The sequence below is a fragment of the Xenopus tropicalis genome, chromosome 7 (genome assembly GCF_000004195.4).
Source record: "Xenopus tropicalis strain Nigerian chromosome 7, UCB_Xtro_10.0, whole genome shotgun sequence".
NCBI lineage: Eukaryota > Metazoa > Chordata > Amphibia > Anura > Pipidae > Xenopus > Xenopus tropicalis.
This window is the reverse complement of record NC_030683.2, coordinates 2,927,046-2,946,311: the sequence shown is the minus strand read 5'-3', so window position 1 is coordinate 2,946,311 and position 19,266 is coordinate 2,927,046. Positions and strand designations below refer to the sequence as shown.

General features: G+C 52.6%; 1 protein-coding gene and 1 long non-coding RNA gene across 3 annotated transcripts; both read left to right on the top strand.

The window, feature by feature from the left end:
* The first annotated feature begins 503 nt into the window (after positions 1–503).
* mxi1 (MAX interactor 1, dimerization protein) lies at positions 504–19,266 on the top strand. Of its 2 annotated transcripts, none has more exon segments than NM_001008128.1 (6): positions 504–643; positions 12,675–12,786; positions 14,467–14,496; positions 15,121–15,235; positions 15,470–15,641; positions 17,068–19,263. In NM_001008128.1, coding segments are annotated over 6 exon segments (723 nt in total). In that variant the 5' UTR covers positions 504–519; the 3' UTR covers positions 17,238–19,263.
* LOC116412092 lies at positions 1,378–3,129 on the top strand. Its single transcript, XR_004223546.1, has 2 exons — positions 1,378–1,509; positions 1,755–3,129. It is a non-coding gene; the product is annotated as an uncharacterized LOC116412092 (long non-coding RNA).

Below are 19,266 nucleotides of genomic sequence, written 5' to 3'. Positions count from 1 at the left end.
CTGGGTACCCCTGGAACTATAGCGGGGTGACTGTTACCCCAATGTTTCTATATATCTGTAACCTTGTTATGGGCTAAGGGGGCCCAGCCTGAAGGAACTGTATTTGTGGCCCTTACAGATATCCTTAAACTACAACTACCAGAATCCCCCACAGCTAAAGCTCTGTAAGTAAATGATTCAGTGCATTGTGGGTATCAGGGTTACTATCCCTTTAAAAGGCAGTACGTGCAACTTCCCCTTTAATCTCATTAGCAGATAAATGGCGAGTTGAGAGCCGGGGGCTCAGAGTGCTGCTTTGTGCTGTGGGGGCAGCAGGGTGGGAGCAGAGAGCCGCGTTACCCATCACACCCACCCCGGCTCCAGGCGCCGAAACTCCTTCCCCTGGCGGCAATTAGGGCAGTACTAACGGGCGGCGCTAGGACCTGCGCGGAATCCCAGAGCTCCGGTCCCGGGATGGTGAGAGATCGGCAGGAGCTGATGGAGCGATTCCCCGATCCCGACAGTTACCCCCTCGCTGACATGCTCAGTACGGACGGGGGTGAGCCCATGGGGGGCATTAGCGGCTTGGCCACTTTCCTGGATCACGTACAGGTGCTGCTGGAAGCGGCCAACTACCTGGAGCGGCTGGAACAGGACAGGAAAAGTAAGTGTGGGGGGTAATTGTGTCTGTCAGGGCAGGTGGATTCTACCCCAAGACGGGGCAACTGGGATTATTGGGTCCTTGGCTGGGGTGGAACAAAGAGATGGCACATGGGGGCAGTGTGAGTCTGGGGGCACCTCCCTGGGGCACAGTGTGCCCCCAGACTCACACTGTGCCCCAGGGGGGTGCCCCCAGACTCACTGTGCCCCAGGGAGGTGCCCCCAGACTCACACTGTGCCCCAGGGGGGTGCCCCCAGACTCACACTGCCCCAGGGAGGTGCCCCCAGACTCACACTGTGCCCCCAGACTCACACTGTGCCCCAGGGAGGTGCCCCCAGACTCACACTGTGCCCCCAGACTCACACTGTGCCCCCAGACTCACACTGTGCCCCCAGACTCACACTGTGCCCCCAGACTCACACTGTGCCCCCAGACTCACACTGTGCCCCCAGACTCACACTGTGCCCCCAGACTCACACTGTGCCCCCAGACTCACACTGTGCCCCAGGGGGGTGCCCCCAGACTCACTGTGCCCCAGGGAGGTGCCCCCAGACTCACACTGTGCCCCAGGGGGGTGCCCCCAGACTCACACTGCCCCAGGGAGGTGCCCCCAGACTCACACTGTGCCCCCAGACTCACACTGTGCCCCAGGGAGGTGCCCCCAGACTCACACTGTGCCCCCAGACTCACACTGTGCCCCCAGACTCACACTGTGCCCCCAGACTCACACTGTGCCCCCAGACTCACACTGTGCCCCCAGACTCACACTGTGCCCCCAGACTCACACTGTGCCCCCAGACTCACACTGTGCCCCAGGGGGGTGCCCCCAGACTCACTGTGCCCCAGGGAGGTGCCCCCAGACTCACACTGTGCCCCAGGGGGGTGCCCCCAGACTCACACTGTGCCCCCAGACTCACACTGTGCCCCCAGACTCACACTGTGCCCCCAGACTCACACTGTGCCCCCAGACTCACACTGTGCCCCCAGACTCACACTGTGCCCCAGACTCACACTGTGCCCCCAGACTCACACTGTGCCCCCAGACTCACACTGTGCCCCCAGACTCACACTGTGCCCCAGGGGGGTGCCCCCAGACTCACTGTGCCCCAGGGAGGTGCCCCCAGACTCACACTGTGCCCCCAGACTCACACTGTGCCCCCAGACTCACACTGTGCCCCCAGACTCACACTGTGCCCCCAGACTCACACTGTGCCCCCAGACAGAGTCTGGGCACAGAGTCTGGGGGGGCTCTCACTGGCTTAGGGCTTGTTGGGGAGACTAGGGGCCCTTCTGTGTAACAAAGGGAACTGTGCCCCCCCCATGCCAGACAGTGTGAGGAGGGACACAGTGCCCCCATGTGTGGAACTGGGCAACAATGGGAAGTGACTGGGGGGGACTGGTACAGTTTCTATTGGCTCCGCACAGACAGAGGGACAGACTCTCTGTAACACTCAGATCTGATACAGTAACAAAGGGAGATCAGCATCGGGCGGTGGGGCAGTTAGGGGGGTAGAGTAACTAGCTACAGGCTGGGGCAGTCAGTGTGTGGGGCAGTTGGTTGGGGTACAGTGACCGATACAGACTGGGGCAGTTGGCTTGTGTACAGTAACATTAGATACAGGCTGGGGCAGTTGGTGGGGGGTACAGTAACATTAGATACAGGCTGGGGCAGTTGGTGGGGGGTACAGTAACATTAGATACAGGCTGGGGCAGTTGGTTGGGGTACAGTAACATTAGATACAGGCTGGGGCAGTTGGTTGGGGTACAGTAACATTAGATACAGGCTGGGGCAGTTGGTTGGGGTACAGTAACATTAGATACAGGCTGGGGCAGTTGGTTGGGGTACAGTAACATTAGATACAGGCTGGGGCAGTTGGTTGGGGTACAGTAACATTAGATACAGGCTGGGGCAGTTGTTCTGGGGTACAGTAACATTAGATACAGGCTGGGGCAGTTGGTTGGGGTACAGTAACATTAGATACAGGCTGGGGCAGTTGGTTGGGGGTACAGTAACATTAGATACAGGCTGGGGCAGTTGGTGGGGGTACAGTAACATTAGATACAGGCTGGGGCAGTTGGTTGGGGTACAGTAACATTAGATACAGGCTGGGGCAGTTGGTTGGGGTACAGTAAACATTAGATACAGGCTGGGGCAGTTGGCTGGTGTACAATAACATTAGATACAGGCTGGGGCAGTTGGTGGGGGTACAGTAACATTAGATACAGGCTGGGGCAGTTGGCTGGTGTACAGTAACATTAGATACAGGCTGGGGCAGGTTGGTTGGGGTACAGTAACATTAGATACAGGCTGGGGCAGTTGGTTGGGGTACAGTAACATTAGATACAGGCTGGGGCAGTTGGGTTGGGGTACAGTAACATTAGATACAGGCTGGGGCAGTTGGTGGGGGTACAGTAACATTAGATACAGGCTGGGGCAGTTGGTTGGGGTACAGTAACATTAGATACAGGCTGGGGCAGTTGGTGGGGGGTACAGTAACATTAGATACAGGCTGGGGCAGTTGGTGGGGGTACAGTAACATTAGATACAGGCTGGGGCAGTTGGTGGGGGGTACAATTAACAGGGTGGGTACAGTAACATTAGATACAGGCTGGGGCAGTTGGTTGGGGTACAGTAACATTAGATACAGGCTGGGGCAGTTGGTTGGGGTACAGTAACATTAGATACAGGCTGGGGCAGTTGGTTGGGGTACAGTAACATTAGATACAGGCTGGGGCAGTTGGTTGAGGTACAGTAACATTAGATACAGGCTGGGGCAGTTGGTGGGGGGTATAGTAAGAGCAGGTACAGAATTGGGTATCAGACTATGGAAAGGGCAGTTTCTCAGTATTTAACCCCCAGCACAATGCCCCACTCAGGGAGGTTCCCCTATTGCCCCCGGTACTCGCAGCAGGTTAATGCCACTTTATGTAACAAAGGAACCTTCCCTTTATGTCTCCCCCCCTTCCCTGTCTCCGCTGCCGGTTCTGTAGCTCAGTGTTGATTTGGGCCTGAGGAACTGGGCAGCACCTACCTGTCCTGTGTATCCTGGGAAGCAGAATATTCTGTGGTTCTGTAACCAGCCCGGACTGGCAGTCTGTGGGTCAGGCAAATGCCAGGGGGGGGCTGTAAGGTGCAATAGACACTATTTATTGGGCTGTTTGGCCTCTGGGAATGCCTATACCTGAGTTGGTGCAGTTGGGGGGCAGAATGATGGGGTTCAATTGGGTGAGTGAGTCAGAGGCACCGGGGACCCAAGGAATGACGTGATGGCCCCATAGAGGGGCAAGATAAGGTGCGGGGGGGCCCTACAGGTGCTCTCAGTGAGTGGGGATTAGGTGCAAGACTTTGGCATGGCATCATAGTGAGTGTGAGTGAGTATGTGAGTGAGTATGTGAGTATGTGAGTGTGAGTGAGTATGTGAGTGTGAGTATGTGTCACAGTGTGACCCCCCCCCCCCTCCCCTGCAGTGTTGCTGTTTGACTGGTGTATCTCACTCTGTTTGGCTTGGGGGGGGGGGGGGGGGGCATTATATGTATCACTCAGTTAGGCCTGAGTGGGGCCCAAGGGGCACAGAAGCTTCCTATTCCCCCCCCCCCCCCAGCCTCTGGCAATTAAACTTATAATGAGTACCCAGGAGTGAGCCCCCCCCTCCCCAGACTGTATCACAAGTGAGCTTACTGCTCTGTGTGCGACTGTAGCTCTGACCCTCTGCCATAAAGTAAGACCAGGCTGCTGAAGTTTTGCCAGACAGGAAGTAGAGAGTCACATGATCACTAGGGCACTCCCCCCAGAACCAAACGTGATTTTTTTTCTAAATGAATGATTCTCCAAACACATCCAATCACATGCGGTTACTGTTACTCTTCCCCCTCTGTATGGGGGTACGGGGGCAGGTTTGGGGGTGACAAACGACCCATCCTGTTACGCTCAGTAAATTCCTTCCCCCGGGCCCCCATGGTTTTATCTTTCTTCCCTATTAATAACATTGGCATCGCCGTTACCAGTCAGGCAAGTAAAACCCCGGCCGGGGGCAACTTTACCTGCCCCCCCATCTGCTCATTGCCCGGAGCCCCAAGCAGATCTGTGGGTCGGGGGGTGCAGGGGAGTTTGTGGGGGAGACACAATAAGGGGAGTTGTATATATTGGGGGTAAATGGTTTCCCCCCCCCAGCTGGGTCATGTGACTGCTAATCCCCCCCTTTATCCCTATAACCCACCTGACTCTCCAGCCCACAAAGGCCTTTCCCTATACGGCTGCATTGTGCCTAACCCACAGAGCTTGCACTCTAACAGGCCGGTAACAATGATGCTTGGTGCCAATGTTATTAATAGGGAAAAGGCAAAAGTATAGGAAGGCCGGTATTCTATTGCAGAAACGTTGGCAGCCCCCCTGAAAGCCCCGAGAGCCCCTTCATTCTATAGCGCCCCCCCATGGCCATTGCCTGATAGTCTGCTACTCTGGGCGGGGCTTTTTCTTCTGCCCCTCCCCCTTCTCCCTATAACAAGACCAGACTTGTGCTGCCGCGGCTGTGGGGGGATGCTGGGAGTTGTGCCCCACTGAGACACAGTAGCAGTTCTGTTCCCTATGGAACAATAGGTCGAGTCATTACGAGGCCGGGGCCGGTTCGGATTACTGGGTCGGAACCCGATACAAGCCGCCGAGGCGCTGGGCAGAACCACGTGATGAGGAAGTTGCCGGGATACCGGCGCACACACGCTTCCCACATGGATACAGTCTCCTCTCCGCTATTGGCTGGTCTGCCAGGGGGGCGGGTCTGTGTGTTGCCAGTACAACCAATCGGCTTGTGGCTGGCTCTCATGTCACTTGTTGCTGAGGCTCAGGGGGGCGTCGTCTGTTCCCTTCATAAAGCAGAACACGTTAACCCTTTCTGGCCCGGGGGTGAAGTTTTACCTGAGGTGGGAAATAAGTGTCCGTCCCACCGAGTAACTGCCCCCCACAGGCTTTGGGGGCAACTTGCTGCACCAATGGGGCGCCCCTATTTCTTCTTCAAGCCGAGTTACTGGGGCAGTTGCTGGTTTCCTCTCTAGGAAGTGGCTGGCGCAACACAAAACTCCTTCCCCCCGGGCACACTGGGCCTGGGCACCTGTATCTGTGCCAGGGGGCGGCTCTACAGGGGATTACATGGGTTGCTATTGGCCCGGCACATTGGGGGCATTGGAATTTTAATGAAGGGGAATTGGGGGGGGGGGGGGGGGGCTTCTGGGCAAAGTCTCAGTCTGGCTCATCTGCCCCCCAAGTGCCCCCCCCTGTGCCCCCCTGTGCCAAGCTGCTTACTTGTCTATCAATTTCCCCCCCACCTCCCCATGTTTAGTCTATTCATTTGCCCCCACTCCCATCCCTAAACTGCCCCAGCCCCCATGTTTAGTCTATTCATTTGCCCCCACTCCTGTCCCTAAACTGCCCCTACCCCCCATGTTTAGTCTATTCATTTGCCCCCACTCCCATCCCTAAACTGCCCCTACCCCCCATGTTTAGTCTATTCATTTGCCCCCACTCCTGTCCCTAAACTGCCCCTACCCCCCATGTTTAGTCTATTCATTTGCCCCCACTCCTGTCCCTAAACTGCCCCTACCCCCCATGTTTAGTCTATTCATTTGCCCCCACTCCCATCCCTAAACTGCCCCAGCCCCCATGTTTAGTCTATTCATTTGCCCCCACTCCTGTCCCTAAACTGCCCCTACCCCCCCATGTTTAGTCTATTCATTTGCCCCCACTCCATCCCTAAACTGCCCCAGCCCCCATGTTTAGTCTATTCATTTGCCCCCACTCCTGTCCCTAAACTGCCCCTACCCCCATGTTTAGTCTATTCATTTGCCCCCACTCCCATCCCTAAACTGCCCCTACCCCCCCATGTTTTGTCTATTCATTTGCCCCCACTCCTGTCCCTAAACTGCCCCTACCCCCCATGTTTAGTCTATTCATTTGCCCCCACTCCTGCCCCTAAACTGCCCCTACCCCCCATGTTTAGTCTATTCATTTGCCCCCACTCCTGTCCCTAAACTGCCCCTACCCCCCATGTTTAGTCTATTCATTTGCCCCCACTCCTGCCCCTAAACTGCCCCTACCCCCCATGTTTAGTCTATTCATTTGCCCCCACTCCTGCCCCTAAACTGCCCCTACCCCCCATGTTTAGTCTATTCATTTGCCCCCACTCCTGTCCCTAAACTGCCCCTACCCCCCATGTTTAGTCTATTCATTTGCCCCACTCCTGCCCCTAAACTGCCCCTACCCCCATGTTTAGTCTATTCATTTGCCCCCACTCCTGCCCCTAAACTGCCCCTACCCCCCATGTTTAGTCTATTCATTTGCCCCCACTCCTGTCCCTAAACTGCCCCTACCCCCCATGTTTTGTCTATTCATTTGCCCCCACTCCTGTCCCTAAACTGCCCCTATCCCCCATGTTTTGTCTATTCATTTGCCCCCACTCCTGCCCCTAAACTGCCCCTACCCCCCATGTTTTGTCTATTCATTTGCCCCCACTCCTGTCCCTAAACTGCCCCTACCCCCCATGTTTTGTCTATTCATTTGCCCCCACTCCTGCCCCTAAACTGCCCCTACCCCCCATGTTTAGTCTATTCATTTGCCCCCACTCCTGCCCCTAAACTGCCCTACCCCCATGTTTAGTCTATTCATTTGCCCCCACTCCTGTCCCTAAACTGCCCCTACCCCCCCATGTTTAGTCTATTCATTTGCCCCCACTCCTGTCCCTAAACTGCCCCTACCCCCCATGTTTAGTCTATTCATTTGCCCCCACTCCTGCCCCTAAACTGCCCCTACCCCCCATGTTTAGTCTATTCATTTGCCCCCACTCCTGTCCCTAAACTGCCCCTACCCCCCCATGTTTAGTCTATTCATTTGCCCCCACTCCTGCCCCTAAACTGCCCCTACCCCCCCATGTTTTGTCTATTCATTTGCCCCCACTCCTGTCCCTAAACTGCCCCTACCCCCCCATGTTTAGTCTATTCATTTGCCCCCACTCCTGTCCCTAAACTGCCCCTACCCCCCATGTTTAGTCTATTCATTTGCCCCCACTCCTGTCCCTAAACTGCCCCTACCCCCCCATGTTTAGTCTATTCATTTGCCCCCACTCCTGTCCCTAAACTGCCCCAGCCCCCATGTTTAGTCTATTCATTTGCCCCCACTCCTGTCCCTAAACTGCCCCTACCCCCCATGTTTAGTCTATTCATTTGCCCCCACTCCTGTCCCTAAACTGCCCCTACCCCCCCATGTTTAGTCTATTCATTTGCCCCCACTCCTGCCCCTAAACTGCCCCTATCCCCCATGTTTTGTCTATTCATTTGCCCCACTCCTGTCCCTAAACTGCCCCTACCCCCCCATGTTTAGTCTATTCATTTGCCCCCACTCCTGTCCCTAAACTGCCCCTACCCCCCATGTTTTGTCTATTCATTTGCCCCCACTCCTGTCCCTAAACTGCCCCTACCCCCCATGTTTAGTCTATTCATTTGCCCCCACTCCTGTCCCTAAACTGCCCCTACCCCCCCATGTTTAGTCTATTCATTTGCCCCCACTCCTGTCCCTAAACTGCCCCTACCCCCCCATGTTTAGTCTATTCATTTGCCCCCACTCCTGCCCCTAAACTGCCCCTATCCCCCATGTTTAGTCTATTCATTTGCCCCCACTCCCGTCCCTAAACTGCCCCTACCCCCCATGTTTAGTCTATTCATTTGCCCCCACTCCTGTCCCTAAACTGCCCCAGCCCCCATGTTTTGTCTATTCATTTGCCCCCACTCCTGCCCCTAAACTGCCCCTACCCCCCATGTTTAGTCTATTCATTTGCCCCCACTCCTGTCCCTAAACTGCCCCTACCCCCCCATGTTTAGTCTATTCATTTGCCCCCACTCCTGCCCCTAAACTGCCCCTATCCCCCATGTTTAGTCTATTCATTTGCCCCCACTCCTGTCCCTAAACTGCCCCTACCCCCCCATGTTTAGTCTATTCATTTGCCCCCACTCCCGTCCCTAAACTGCCCCTACCCCCCCATGTTTAGTCTATTCATTTGCCCCCACTCCTGTCCCTAAACTGCCCCAGCCCCCATGTTTTGTCTATTCATTTGCCCCCACTCCTGCCCCTAAACTGCCCCTACCCCCCATGTTTAGTCTATTCATTTGCCCCCACTCCCGTCCCTAAACTGCCCCTACCCCCCCATGTTTAGTCTATTCATTTGCCCCCACTCCTGCCCCTAAACTGCCCCTACCCCCCCATGTTTAGTCTATTCATTTGCCCCCACTCCTGCCCCTAAACTGCCCCTACCCCCCCATGTTTAGTCTATTCATTTGCCCCCACTCCCGTCCCTAAACTGCCCCTACCCCCCCATGTTTAGTCTATTCATTTGCCCCCACTCCTGTCCCTAAACTGCCCCAGCCCCCATGTTTTGTCTATTCATTTGCCCCCACTCCTGCCCCTAAACTGCCCCTACCCCCCATGTTTAGTCTATTCATTTGCCCCCACTCCTGTCCCTAAACTGCCCCTACCCCCCCATGTTTAGTCTATTCATTTGCCCCCACTCCTGCCCCTAAACTGCCCCTATCCCCCATGTTTAGTCTATTCATTTGCCCCCACTCCTGTCCCTAAACTGCCCCTACCCCCCATGTTTAGTCTATTCATTTGCCCCCACTCCTGTCCCTAAACTGCCCCAGCCCCCATGTTTAGTCTATTAATTTGCCCCCACTCCTGTCCCTAAACTGCCCCTACCCCCCATGTTTAGTCTATTCATTTGCCCCCACTCCTGTCCCTAAACTGCCCCTACCCCCCCATGTTTAGTCTATTCATTTGCCCCCACTCCTGCCCCTAAACTGCCCCTATCCCCCATGTTTTGTCTATTCATTTGCCCCCACTCCTGTCCCTAAACTGCCCCTACCCCCCCATGTTTAGTCTATTCATTTGCCCCCACTCCTGTCCCTAAACTGCCCCTACCCCCCCATGTTTAGTCTATTCATTTGCCCCCACTCCTGTCCCTAAACTGCCCCTACCCCCCCATGTTTAGTCTATTCATTTGCCCCCACTCCCGTCCCTAAACTGCCCCTACCCCCCCATGTTTAGTCTATTCATTTGCCCCACTCCTGTCCCTAAACTGCCCCAGCCCCCATGTTTTGTCTATTCATTTGCCCCCACTCCTGCCCCTAAACTGCCCCTACCCCCCATGTTTAGTCTATTCATTTGCCCCCACTCCTGTCCCTAAACTGCCCCTACCCCCCCATGTTTAGTCTATTCATTTGCCCCCACTCCTGTCCCTAAACTGCCCCTACCCCCCATGTTTTGTCTATTCATTTGCCCCCACTCCTGCCCCTAAACTGCCCCAGCCCCCCATGTTCTCTCTATCCAACGGAGAGGGTTAATAGGTGACGGCATTGCAGACTTGGGGCAGAAAGACTACATTTCCCAGCAGCACTTGCGGCTCAGAAGTCCGTCCCTTTCTCTCCGCAGCGAGATGGTAAACACAGTGCGAGTCAGTGCAGCCCGGGAGCCTGAGAGGCAACTGCCCCCCGAGTTCTGCCCCCCCCCCCCCACCAACTGCCCCCCAGCCTGCCCCCCCCCCGGGCTCATGTTCCTTTGCATTCCGGGCTCTCAGTACCCGACTCCCCATTTATTCTATATATATATATGAGAGAGAGTTGGGGGTACCTGTGGGGGTATTTCGGGGTGCCCCTGCCCCGGTGCATTATGGACTGTGTCCGGATGCTGAATGTGCAGCGCTTGCTGGAGGCGGCCGAATACCTGGAGAGAAGGGAGAGAGGTAAATGGGCTGGGAATGTCCCCCTTGTGTTTCCGTAGCTGGTACAGAATTACAGGGGCTGCTGGGTAACTGAGGAAACTCCTCCTTGTCCGTAAGCCTCTGTACCTGCATGGGAATTAACCCTGTGAGTGCCAGAGGGCCCAGGCTGGGAATGTGACTGCCCAGTGGGGGGGGGGGGGGGGAAATATTCCATAAAATATAACATTTGCATTGCTAATATGTATTTGGGGGGGGTAACAATGGGGGCCATACATGGCTCTGTGTGACTAATGAACATGAGTGGGGAGTTGGGCAGAATTGACACACACACAGGGGCAAATTGAGGGAACTTGTACCCCCCCCATTGTATGATTGTATTCAACTTGATTTGTGTAATTAATTCCCCCATTATAATTAGGGCTAGCGGGGGATGGGGGGGTACCCTTTCCACTAACTGCCCCCGGGGGGAGAGCAGGAGGTTTGTTTGGAAACATGGCGCCCCCCCATGTGGATTATGCAGTGCGGATTTATGGGATGAGCTCATCTCCCCCCGCAAACCCCCCCCCCAGTGAGAAATGGTTTGGCCTCAGTGTAATAATGAGTTAACTTGTCGGTCGTTACTTCCTGCCACAAATAAAATGTTATTCTGGATATTTGGAGGGGGGGGGGTTTGCATTATTTATGGGCTGAGAGACCCCCCCAGCAATCGGATTCATGTCCCTAATTGCACTGAGCTTTAACTGCCCCCAGTTTATTTGTGATGGAGAAAGACTGTATTAATAAAGGGTAAATATACCCAATTACTGAATGTCTCTAGTACTAGGATACAGCTTATTGTGTGCCCAGAACATTCCTTCTCTGTATATTTGTATTTATACATATGGGTAGGAGGTGCCATAGTGTTTCCCTTAGACAGTACAGTATGGGGGTACAGCTTATTGTGTGCCCAGAGCATTCCTTCTCTGTATATTTGTATTTATACATATGGGTAGGGGGTGCCATAGTGTTTCCCTTAGACAGTACAGTATGGGGGTACAGCTTATTGTGTGCCCAGAACATTCCTTCTCTGTATATTTGTATTTATACATATGGGTAGGGGTGCCATAGTGTTTCCCTTAGACAGTACAGTATGGGGGTACAGCTTATTGTGTGCCCAGAACATTCCTTCTCTGTATATTTGTATTTATACATATGGGTAGGAGGTGCCATAGTGTTTCCCTTAGACAGTACAGTATGGGGGTACAGCTTATTGTGTGCCCAGAACATTCCCTCTCTGTATATTTGTATTTATACATATGGGTAGGAGGTGCCATAGTGTTTCCCTTAGACAGTACAGTATGGGGGTACAGCTTATTGTGTGCCCAGAACATTCCTTCTCTGTATATTTGTATTTATACATATGGGTAGGGGGTGCCATAGTGTTTCCCTTAGACAGTACAGTATGGGGGTACAGCTTATTGTGTGCCCAGAACATTCCTTCTCTGTATATTTGTATTTATACATATGGGTAGGGGGTGCCATAGTGTTTCCCTTAGACAGTACAGTATGGGGGTACAGCTTATTGTGTGCCCAGAACATTCCTTCTCTGTATATTTGTATTTATACATATGGGTAGGGGGTGCCATAGTGTTTCCCTTAGACAGTACAGTATGGGGGTACAGCTTATTGTGTGCCCAGAACATTCCTTCTCTGTATATTTGTATTTATACATATGGGTAGGGGGTGCCATAGTGTTTCCCTTAGACAGTACAGTATGGGGGTACAGCTTATTGTGTGCCCAGAACATTCCCTCTCTGTATATTTGTATTTATACATATGGGTAGGGGGTGTCATAGTGTTTCCCTTAGACAGTACAGTATGGGGGTACAGCTTATTGTGTGCCCAGAACATTCCCTCTCTGTATATTTGTATTTATACATATGGGTAGGGGGTGCCATAGTGTTTCCCTTAGACAGTACAGTATGGGGTACAGCTTATTGTGTGCCCAGAACATTCCCTCTCTGTATATTTGTATTTATACATATGGGTAGGGGGTGCCATAGTGTTTCCCTTAGACAGTACAGTATGGGGGTACAGCTTATTGTGTGCCCAGAACATTCCTTCTCTGTATATTTGTATTTAAACATATGGGTAGGAGGTGCCATAGTGTTTCCCTTAGACAGTACAGTATGGGGGTACAGCTTATTGTGTGCCCAGAACATTCCTTCTCTGTATATTTGTATTTATACATATGGGTGGGAGGAGCCAGGCCCTGGGCTGACATGTTGGTGCCGTTGCAGAGTGTGAGCATGGCTATGCCTCGACCTTCCCGTCTCCGGAGAGTTTGGACCCACAGGGATTAAAACAGAGAAGGATCAAGTCAAAGAGATGCAGTGGCCTCGGCATTAGCAGGTAGGTACCTACCCACTCACAGTTACACCACACAAACCAAGAAGTGGTTCCTATAAATAACCAGGGTTTAGCAGCCCAGTTCTGACCCAAAGATTCAGTATCACACAACTTTATAGCAGCAGCCACAACATTTCCAGGAACCATTAAGGGCTCTGCACTGCTGGTTCTGACTCCTGATACAACTCCCCAATATCCATTCATCCCTCATTCTCACTGGGTTTATAGTTATGTGTAACTGTCACTGTGTCTGTCCCTTTCCCTTCCCTGCACTGCTGGTTCTGACTCCTGATACAACTCCCCAATATCCATTCATTCCTCATTCTCACTGGGTTTATAGTTATGTGTAACTGTCACTGTGTCTGTCCCTTTCCCTTCCCTGCACTGCTGGTTCTGACTCCTGATACAACTCCCCAATATCCATTCATTCCTCATTCTCACTGGGTTTATAGTTATGTGTAACTGTCACTGTGTCTGTCCCTTTCCCTTCCCTGCACTGCTGGTTCTGACTCCTGATACAACTCCCCAATACCCATTCATCCCTCATTCTCACTGGGTTTATAGTTATGTGTAACTGTCACTGTGTCTGTCCCTTTCCCTTCCCTGCACTGCTGGTTCTGACTCCTGATACAACTCCCCAATACCCATTCATTCCTCATTCTCACTGGGTTTATAGTTATGTGTAACTGTCACTGTGTCTGTCCCTTTCCCTTCCCTGCACTGCTGGTTCTGACTCCTGATACAACTCCCCAATATCCATTCATTCCTCATTCTCACTGGGTTTATAGTTATGTGTAACTGTCACTGTGTCTGTCCCTTTCCCTTCCCTGCACTGCTGGTTCTGACTCCTGATACAACTCCCCAATATCCATTCATCCCTCATTCTCACTGGGTTTATAGTTATGTGTAACTGTCACTGTGTCTGTCCCTTTCCCTTCCCTGCACTGCTGGTTCTGACTCCTGATACAACTCCCCAATATCCATTCATTCCTCATTCTCACTGGGTTTATAGTTATGTGTAACTGTCACTGTGTCTGTCCCTTTCCCTTCCCTGCACTGCTGGTTCTGACTCCTGATACAACTCCCCAATACCCATTCATTCCTCATTCTCACTGGGTTTATAGTTATGTGTAACTGTCACTGTGTCTGTCCCTTTCCCTTCCCTGCACTGCTGGTTCTGACTCCTGATACAACTCCCCAATACCCATTCATCCCTCATTCTCACTGGGTTTATAGTTATGTGTAACTGTCACTGTGTCTGTCCCTTTCCCTTCCCTGCACTGCTGGTTCTGACTCCTGATACAACTCCCCAATACCCATTCATCCCTCATTCTCACTGGGTTTATAGTTATGTGTAACTGTCACTGTGTCTGTCCCTTTCCCTTCCCTGCACTGCTGGTTCTGACTCCTGATACAACTCCCCAATACCCATTCATTCCTCATTCTCACTGGGTTTATAGTTATGTGTAACTGTCACTGTGTCTGTCCCTTTCCCTTCCCTGCACTGCTGGTTCTGACTCCTGATACAACTCCCCAATACCCATTCATTCCTCATTCTCACTGGGTTTATAGTTATGTGTAACTGTCACTGTGTCTGTCCCTTTCCCTTCCCTGCACTGCTGGTTCTGACTCCCCAATACCGTTTTCCTTACAGCCCCTAACACTTCTCCTTTCTGATTTCAGATCAACGCACAATGAACTGGAGAAGAACCGGTAAGTACCTTTGGGCCAGTAATATCTGTGTGTTCCTGGGGATCAGGCAGGGAGCAGACATGGGGGCCACTAGTTATTTTTTACTATTCCTAATTAGCCAGACACTGGTTTTAGTAGCCTGGACTTTGTGTTACCCCCTCCCCCACCCTCAGCCAAATGTGGGGGGCAGCTTGGGTGCAGTTTGGGGACCGTTCTGGATAAAGGCCCCTTTGGGTGGCACCAGGAATGGGCCAGAGATCCTGACTGATGTTGTATGGGGGTACTCTCAGCGGAACAGCGCCCCCTCCTGCAGAAAAAAGCAAAATATGTAACTGAGCCTCGTCCGTCAGCGAATCAGCGGCTGCCTGTGCCCATTCTCTGCCCATTCCAGTGCCCGCCCCACAGGAACAGAACGATACCGACAGTTGTTGCTTCTCCCCTGTACCAGGATGGGAACATCGGGTGGCACTGGGCCCAACAGAACCAACTCTGCTGATATCAATTTACATTCTTGTTTGGCCTTTACCCCGTTACCATCTTTTGGGGGGGGCATTTGAGATAAATGTGCGGGAGGGAATTGCCCCAGACATGCTTGGTGAATACAGGGTTAAAATCTGACCCCTCCTCCTATTGTGCCCCCGACAGGAGAGCCCACTTGCGCCTGTGTTTGGAGCGGTTAAAGGACCTGATACCCCTGGAGTCGGACGCCGCGCGGCACACAACCCTCGGGCTGCTCAATAAGGCCAAGCTCCATATCAAGGTAAGGCGCCACTTAGCCGATATTGGCCGCCAGTTGGGAGAATGTCCCTTTAACTGCAGCATTTGCTGGTGAGTCGCTACAAGCAGTGACACCGGGGGGTTACTGGGCAGTGTAATACCCATTACCCATACGCCCCTGACCCACAGAGCTCACAGTCTTCCTTTCGGGCAGATTGAAACTTGTCTGTGATTGGTTGTTGCAGCAATTCTCACTGACTTCCCTTACCCTTCCCAGAAACTGGAAGATACGTCCCGGCGCGGGCAGCACCAGCTGGAGGTTCTAGAGCGGGAGCAGCGGTTCCTGAAGAGAAGACTGGAGCAGCTCCAGGGCGGCACGGAACCAGAGAGAGTGCGGTCAGACAGTATCGGATCCCACGCTTCCACCGACCCATCCGACTCTGAGAGAGGTAATTGGCTCCCTCGTTAGCTTGTCATGAAACCTCCGACCCAAATCCAAGCCACAGGTTCTGTTTTGATTTCCCTTTGGCTGAAAGCTCCTCCCTATGTATGAACCCAATTGCACTGAAGCTCCTCCCCATGTATGAACCCAATCACACTCATGCTCACCATTCCCCATTAAAGGAACAGTAACACCAAAAAATGAAAGTGTGTTTGTTACAGTAACACTACTATAGTTTATATAAATACCCCGCTGTGTAGCCCCGGGGGCAGCCATTCCTGCACTGGTACAGCTGGGGTGTTTGCTACAGAAACCCTACTATAGTTTATATAAATACCCCGCTGTGTAGCCCCGGGGGCAGCCATTCCTGCACTGGTACAGCTGGGGTGTTTGCTACAGAAACCCTACTATAGTTTATATAAATACCCCGCTGTGTAGCCCCGGGGGCAGCCATTCCTGCACTGGTACAGCTGGGGTGTTTGCTACAGAAACCCTACTATAGTTTATATAAATACCCCGCTGTGTAGCCCCGGGGGCAGCCATTCCTGCACTGGTACAGCTGGGGTGTTTGCTACAGAAACCCTACTATAGTTTATATAAATACCCGCTGTGTAGCCCCCGGGGGCAGCCATTCCTGCACTGGTACAGCTGGGGTGTTTGCTACAGAAACCCTACTATAGTTTATATAAATACCCCGCTGTGTAGCCCCGGGGGCAGCCGTTCCTGCACCGGTACAGCTGGGGTGTTTGCTACAGAAACCCTACTATAGTTTATATAAATACCCCGCTGTGTAGCCCCGGGGGCAGCCGTTCCTGCACCGGTACAGCTGGGGTGTTTGCTACAGAAACCCTACTATAGTTTATATAAATACCCCGCTGTGTAGCCCCGGGGGCAGCCGTTCCTGCACCGGTACAGCTGGGGTGTTTGCTACAGAAACACTACTATAATTTATATAAATACCCTGCTGTGTAGCCCCGGGGGCAGCCATTCAAGCTGGAAAAAAGGAGAAAAGGCACAGGTTACATAGCAGATAACAGATAAGCTCTGTAGAATACAATAGTGTTTTATCTGTTATCTGCTATGTGCCTGTGCCTTTTCTCCTTTGAATGGCTGCCTCCATGGCTACACAGCAGCTTATTTATATAAATTATAGTAGACTTTCTGAAGTAAACACACAACTTTTACCAGTGCAGACAGCAGCACATTATATTTTAGTTACTTTTATACACTTTCATTTTTTGGTGTTACTGTTCCTTTAATGCCCTCAGACCCACACAAGCTCCTCCCCATTCCCCATGAATGCAGCCAATCCCACACAAACCACGCCCCATTGTGACCTCACGCTGTGCCGTATGATGCCATAGCATTGGGACCCATGGGTTGGTTCCGTACGTACTTTAACCCCTGACCCGCCATGTTGTTCTTCCCTGCAGAGGAGATTGAAGTGGACGTTGAGAGCACAGAATTGTCCCAGCTGGAGGTGGGCAGTACCGGTACCAGCAGCGCCAGTATCAGTGACCTGGACGACCAGAGCAGCATGCAGAGCCTGGGCAGCGACGAGGGCTACTCCAGCGCCAGCATCAAGTTGTGCTTTACCTCCTAGAGCCCAGCGGGGCACGTATTGGGGGGCACAAATGGCAGCTCAGCAGGACTCCTGAATATCTGGGACCAAAAGCTCCCGTACCCCCCCCCCCCAAGCACAGGTCCCTTACTGGGGGTGACACAGCTGCTACAGCGCCGGGGGGTTCTGCGCTGGGGAAGATCCGGACCTCGGTTGGAAGGTACCGGCCCATATGTTTGTGTTGCTGCTAAAGAATAAGAAACCATCGACCCATCCTCTTGTCTCTGCAATGTGAAGAGCCTGGTTCTGCCCCTCAGGCCCAACCCACGAGTGGCAGCTAAACCAAAATGGCTTCCACGCTCTGTGGACCAATCACAAGCCTCCCTTGAACTGTGTCTTTATACAGATTCGTTTGTCCCTGGGATCTTATTGGGTTCCTTCAGGTTCCGATCTAACTGGGTGGATCTCTAAGCTGGGCCGTCCCATCATGCAGCTCTTTGGGGCATGCTGGGGGCTGTAGTCCGGTGGCAGTAAATGCACAAATACCCCCACGGCTGCTAATCCTTCCGGATGGACTTCCAGAACCCGGGGCGCGGCGGTTCTTCCGGGTCTCCCCGTAGCACTCCCTTAAATTATTTTTGCAGATAAAAGAGAATATTTTTAATGTGAGAAGATGGAATAATATATAAGTAGTGACATCACGATGACATCACCGCGGTGACAATTGGTGCCTTGGATCCCCGTTTCCTTTCTTCTTTGTGTTTAATTTATTGTTTTCTTGGTCATGTGATACAGTGGCTCCACCCTCTGCCTTCCCAGAATCCCCTGCCCTGCGTTACTGGCGGGCAGGCTTGGGACACAAAGCCCTACACTATGAAAGGGAGCATTGAGTTGCAAGGCTCCGCCCCTCACTAGGTGCAGTAAGTGGGCGGGCCCCTCAGGTGTACTTACCTGGCCACGTACGTGGGACTGTCTTCTAGACAAGTTTATGTTCAACTTTGTAAGTTGTCTAATGGTCGGTGCGTTCCGCTGCCCCCTACGGGGCAGTGAGAGCAGTTTTTACTCTGTGGGGGCGGGGCACAGCTTGCCCCTCCCAGCTTGTACTATTAGAGCTTTGCCATCCAATGGGCATCCAAGGCTGGACGCACACCGGTGCCTCTGCGCAGGCGCGGTGATTGGTTATTTCCTCTGTGGCCCCTGCCTCCCCCATAAACCCTTTCCAACCCAGAGTGGGGGTGATTAGAGTTTGCCCCCATTAACTATTCCCCAGCTCAAGCAGCAAGACTCGGAGGGGGCGGGGCATCTTGCGGCTAAAGGGCAAGTCAAAACATGTAATTCCCTGTCTGTGCAGGGGCAGTGACACCCATGGGTGGGTGCAGCACCCTCTAGTGCTCGTGCCTGGATTCTGCTACTAAACTCTATGGCAGCTCCGGCAGGAAGGGTACATTCTGGGTAAGGTATCGCCCCATTTCCTGGGGCCCATAGGCCTCACTTTCTGCTTAAGGGCAAATCTAAAGGGGACATTCCACTAAAGGGGAAGTTCACCCAAAACATTGCTTTTTTTCATATTGAAAGCCAATGTAACTGTAATAAAGGTGCATTCACCTGTGCGACGTCCGGGGCCCCCGGGTATCTGGGGGGATGGCACACAGTGTGGCAGAGCTGCTGTGGCACGGGCCAATCATCTGGCACGAACACCTAGAGTGCCCGGCTGCTGCACTGTTTGTTTGGGTGGAGTTCCCCTTTAATCTGTTACAAACCACATCCCAGAATCCTCGGCTCCCCCTGATAGAGCTGCTGGGATGGTATTTCCCCAGGTGGCTTCTGGGAACTGTAGTCCAATTATAGATAGGGACACAGGCTGGCAGCTATAAACTCCGCCTCCACATCCTAATCCAACTCACAGGCATTATGTGACTCCGCCTTATCTACTTAATTATGAAACTAATTTAATTCTGACACTAAATTATTATTATTATTATTATTGCTGAATTCACTATTTTATTTGGTTCTGTAGTTATTTCTGTATCGGGCCGCCCGGCACCACTAATAAAGTGATCCAGAAAAATTG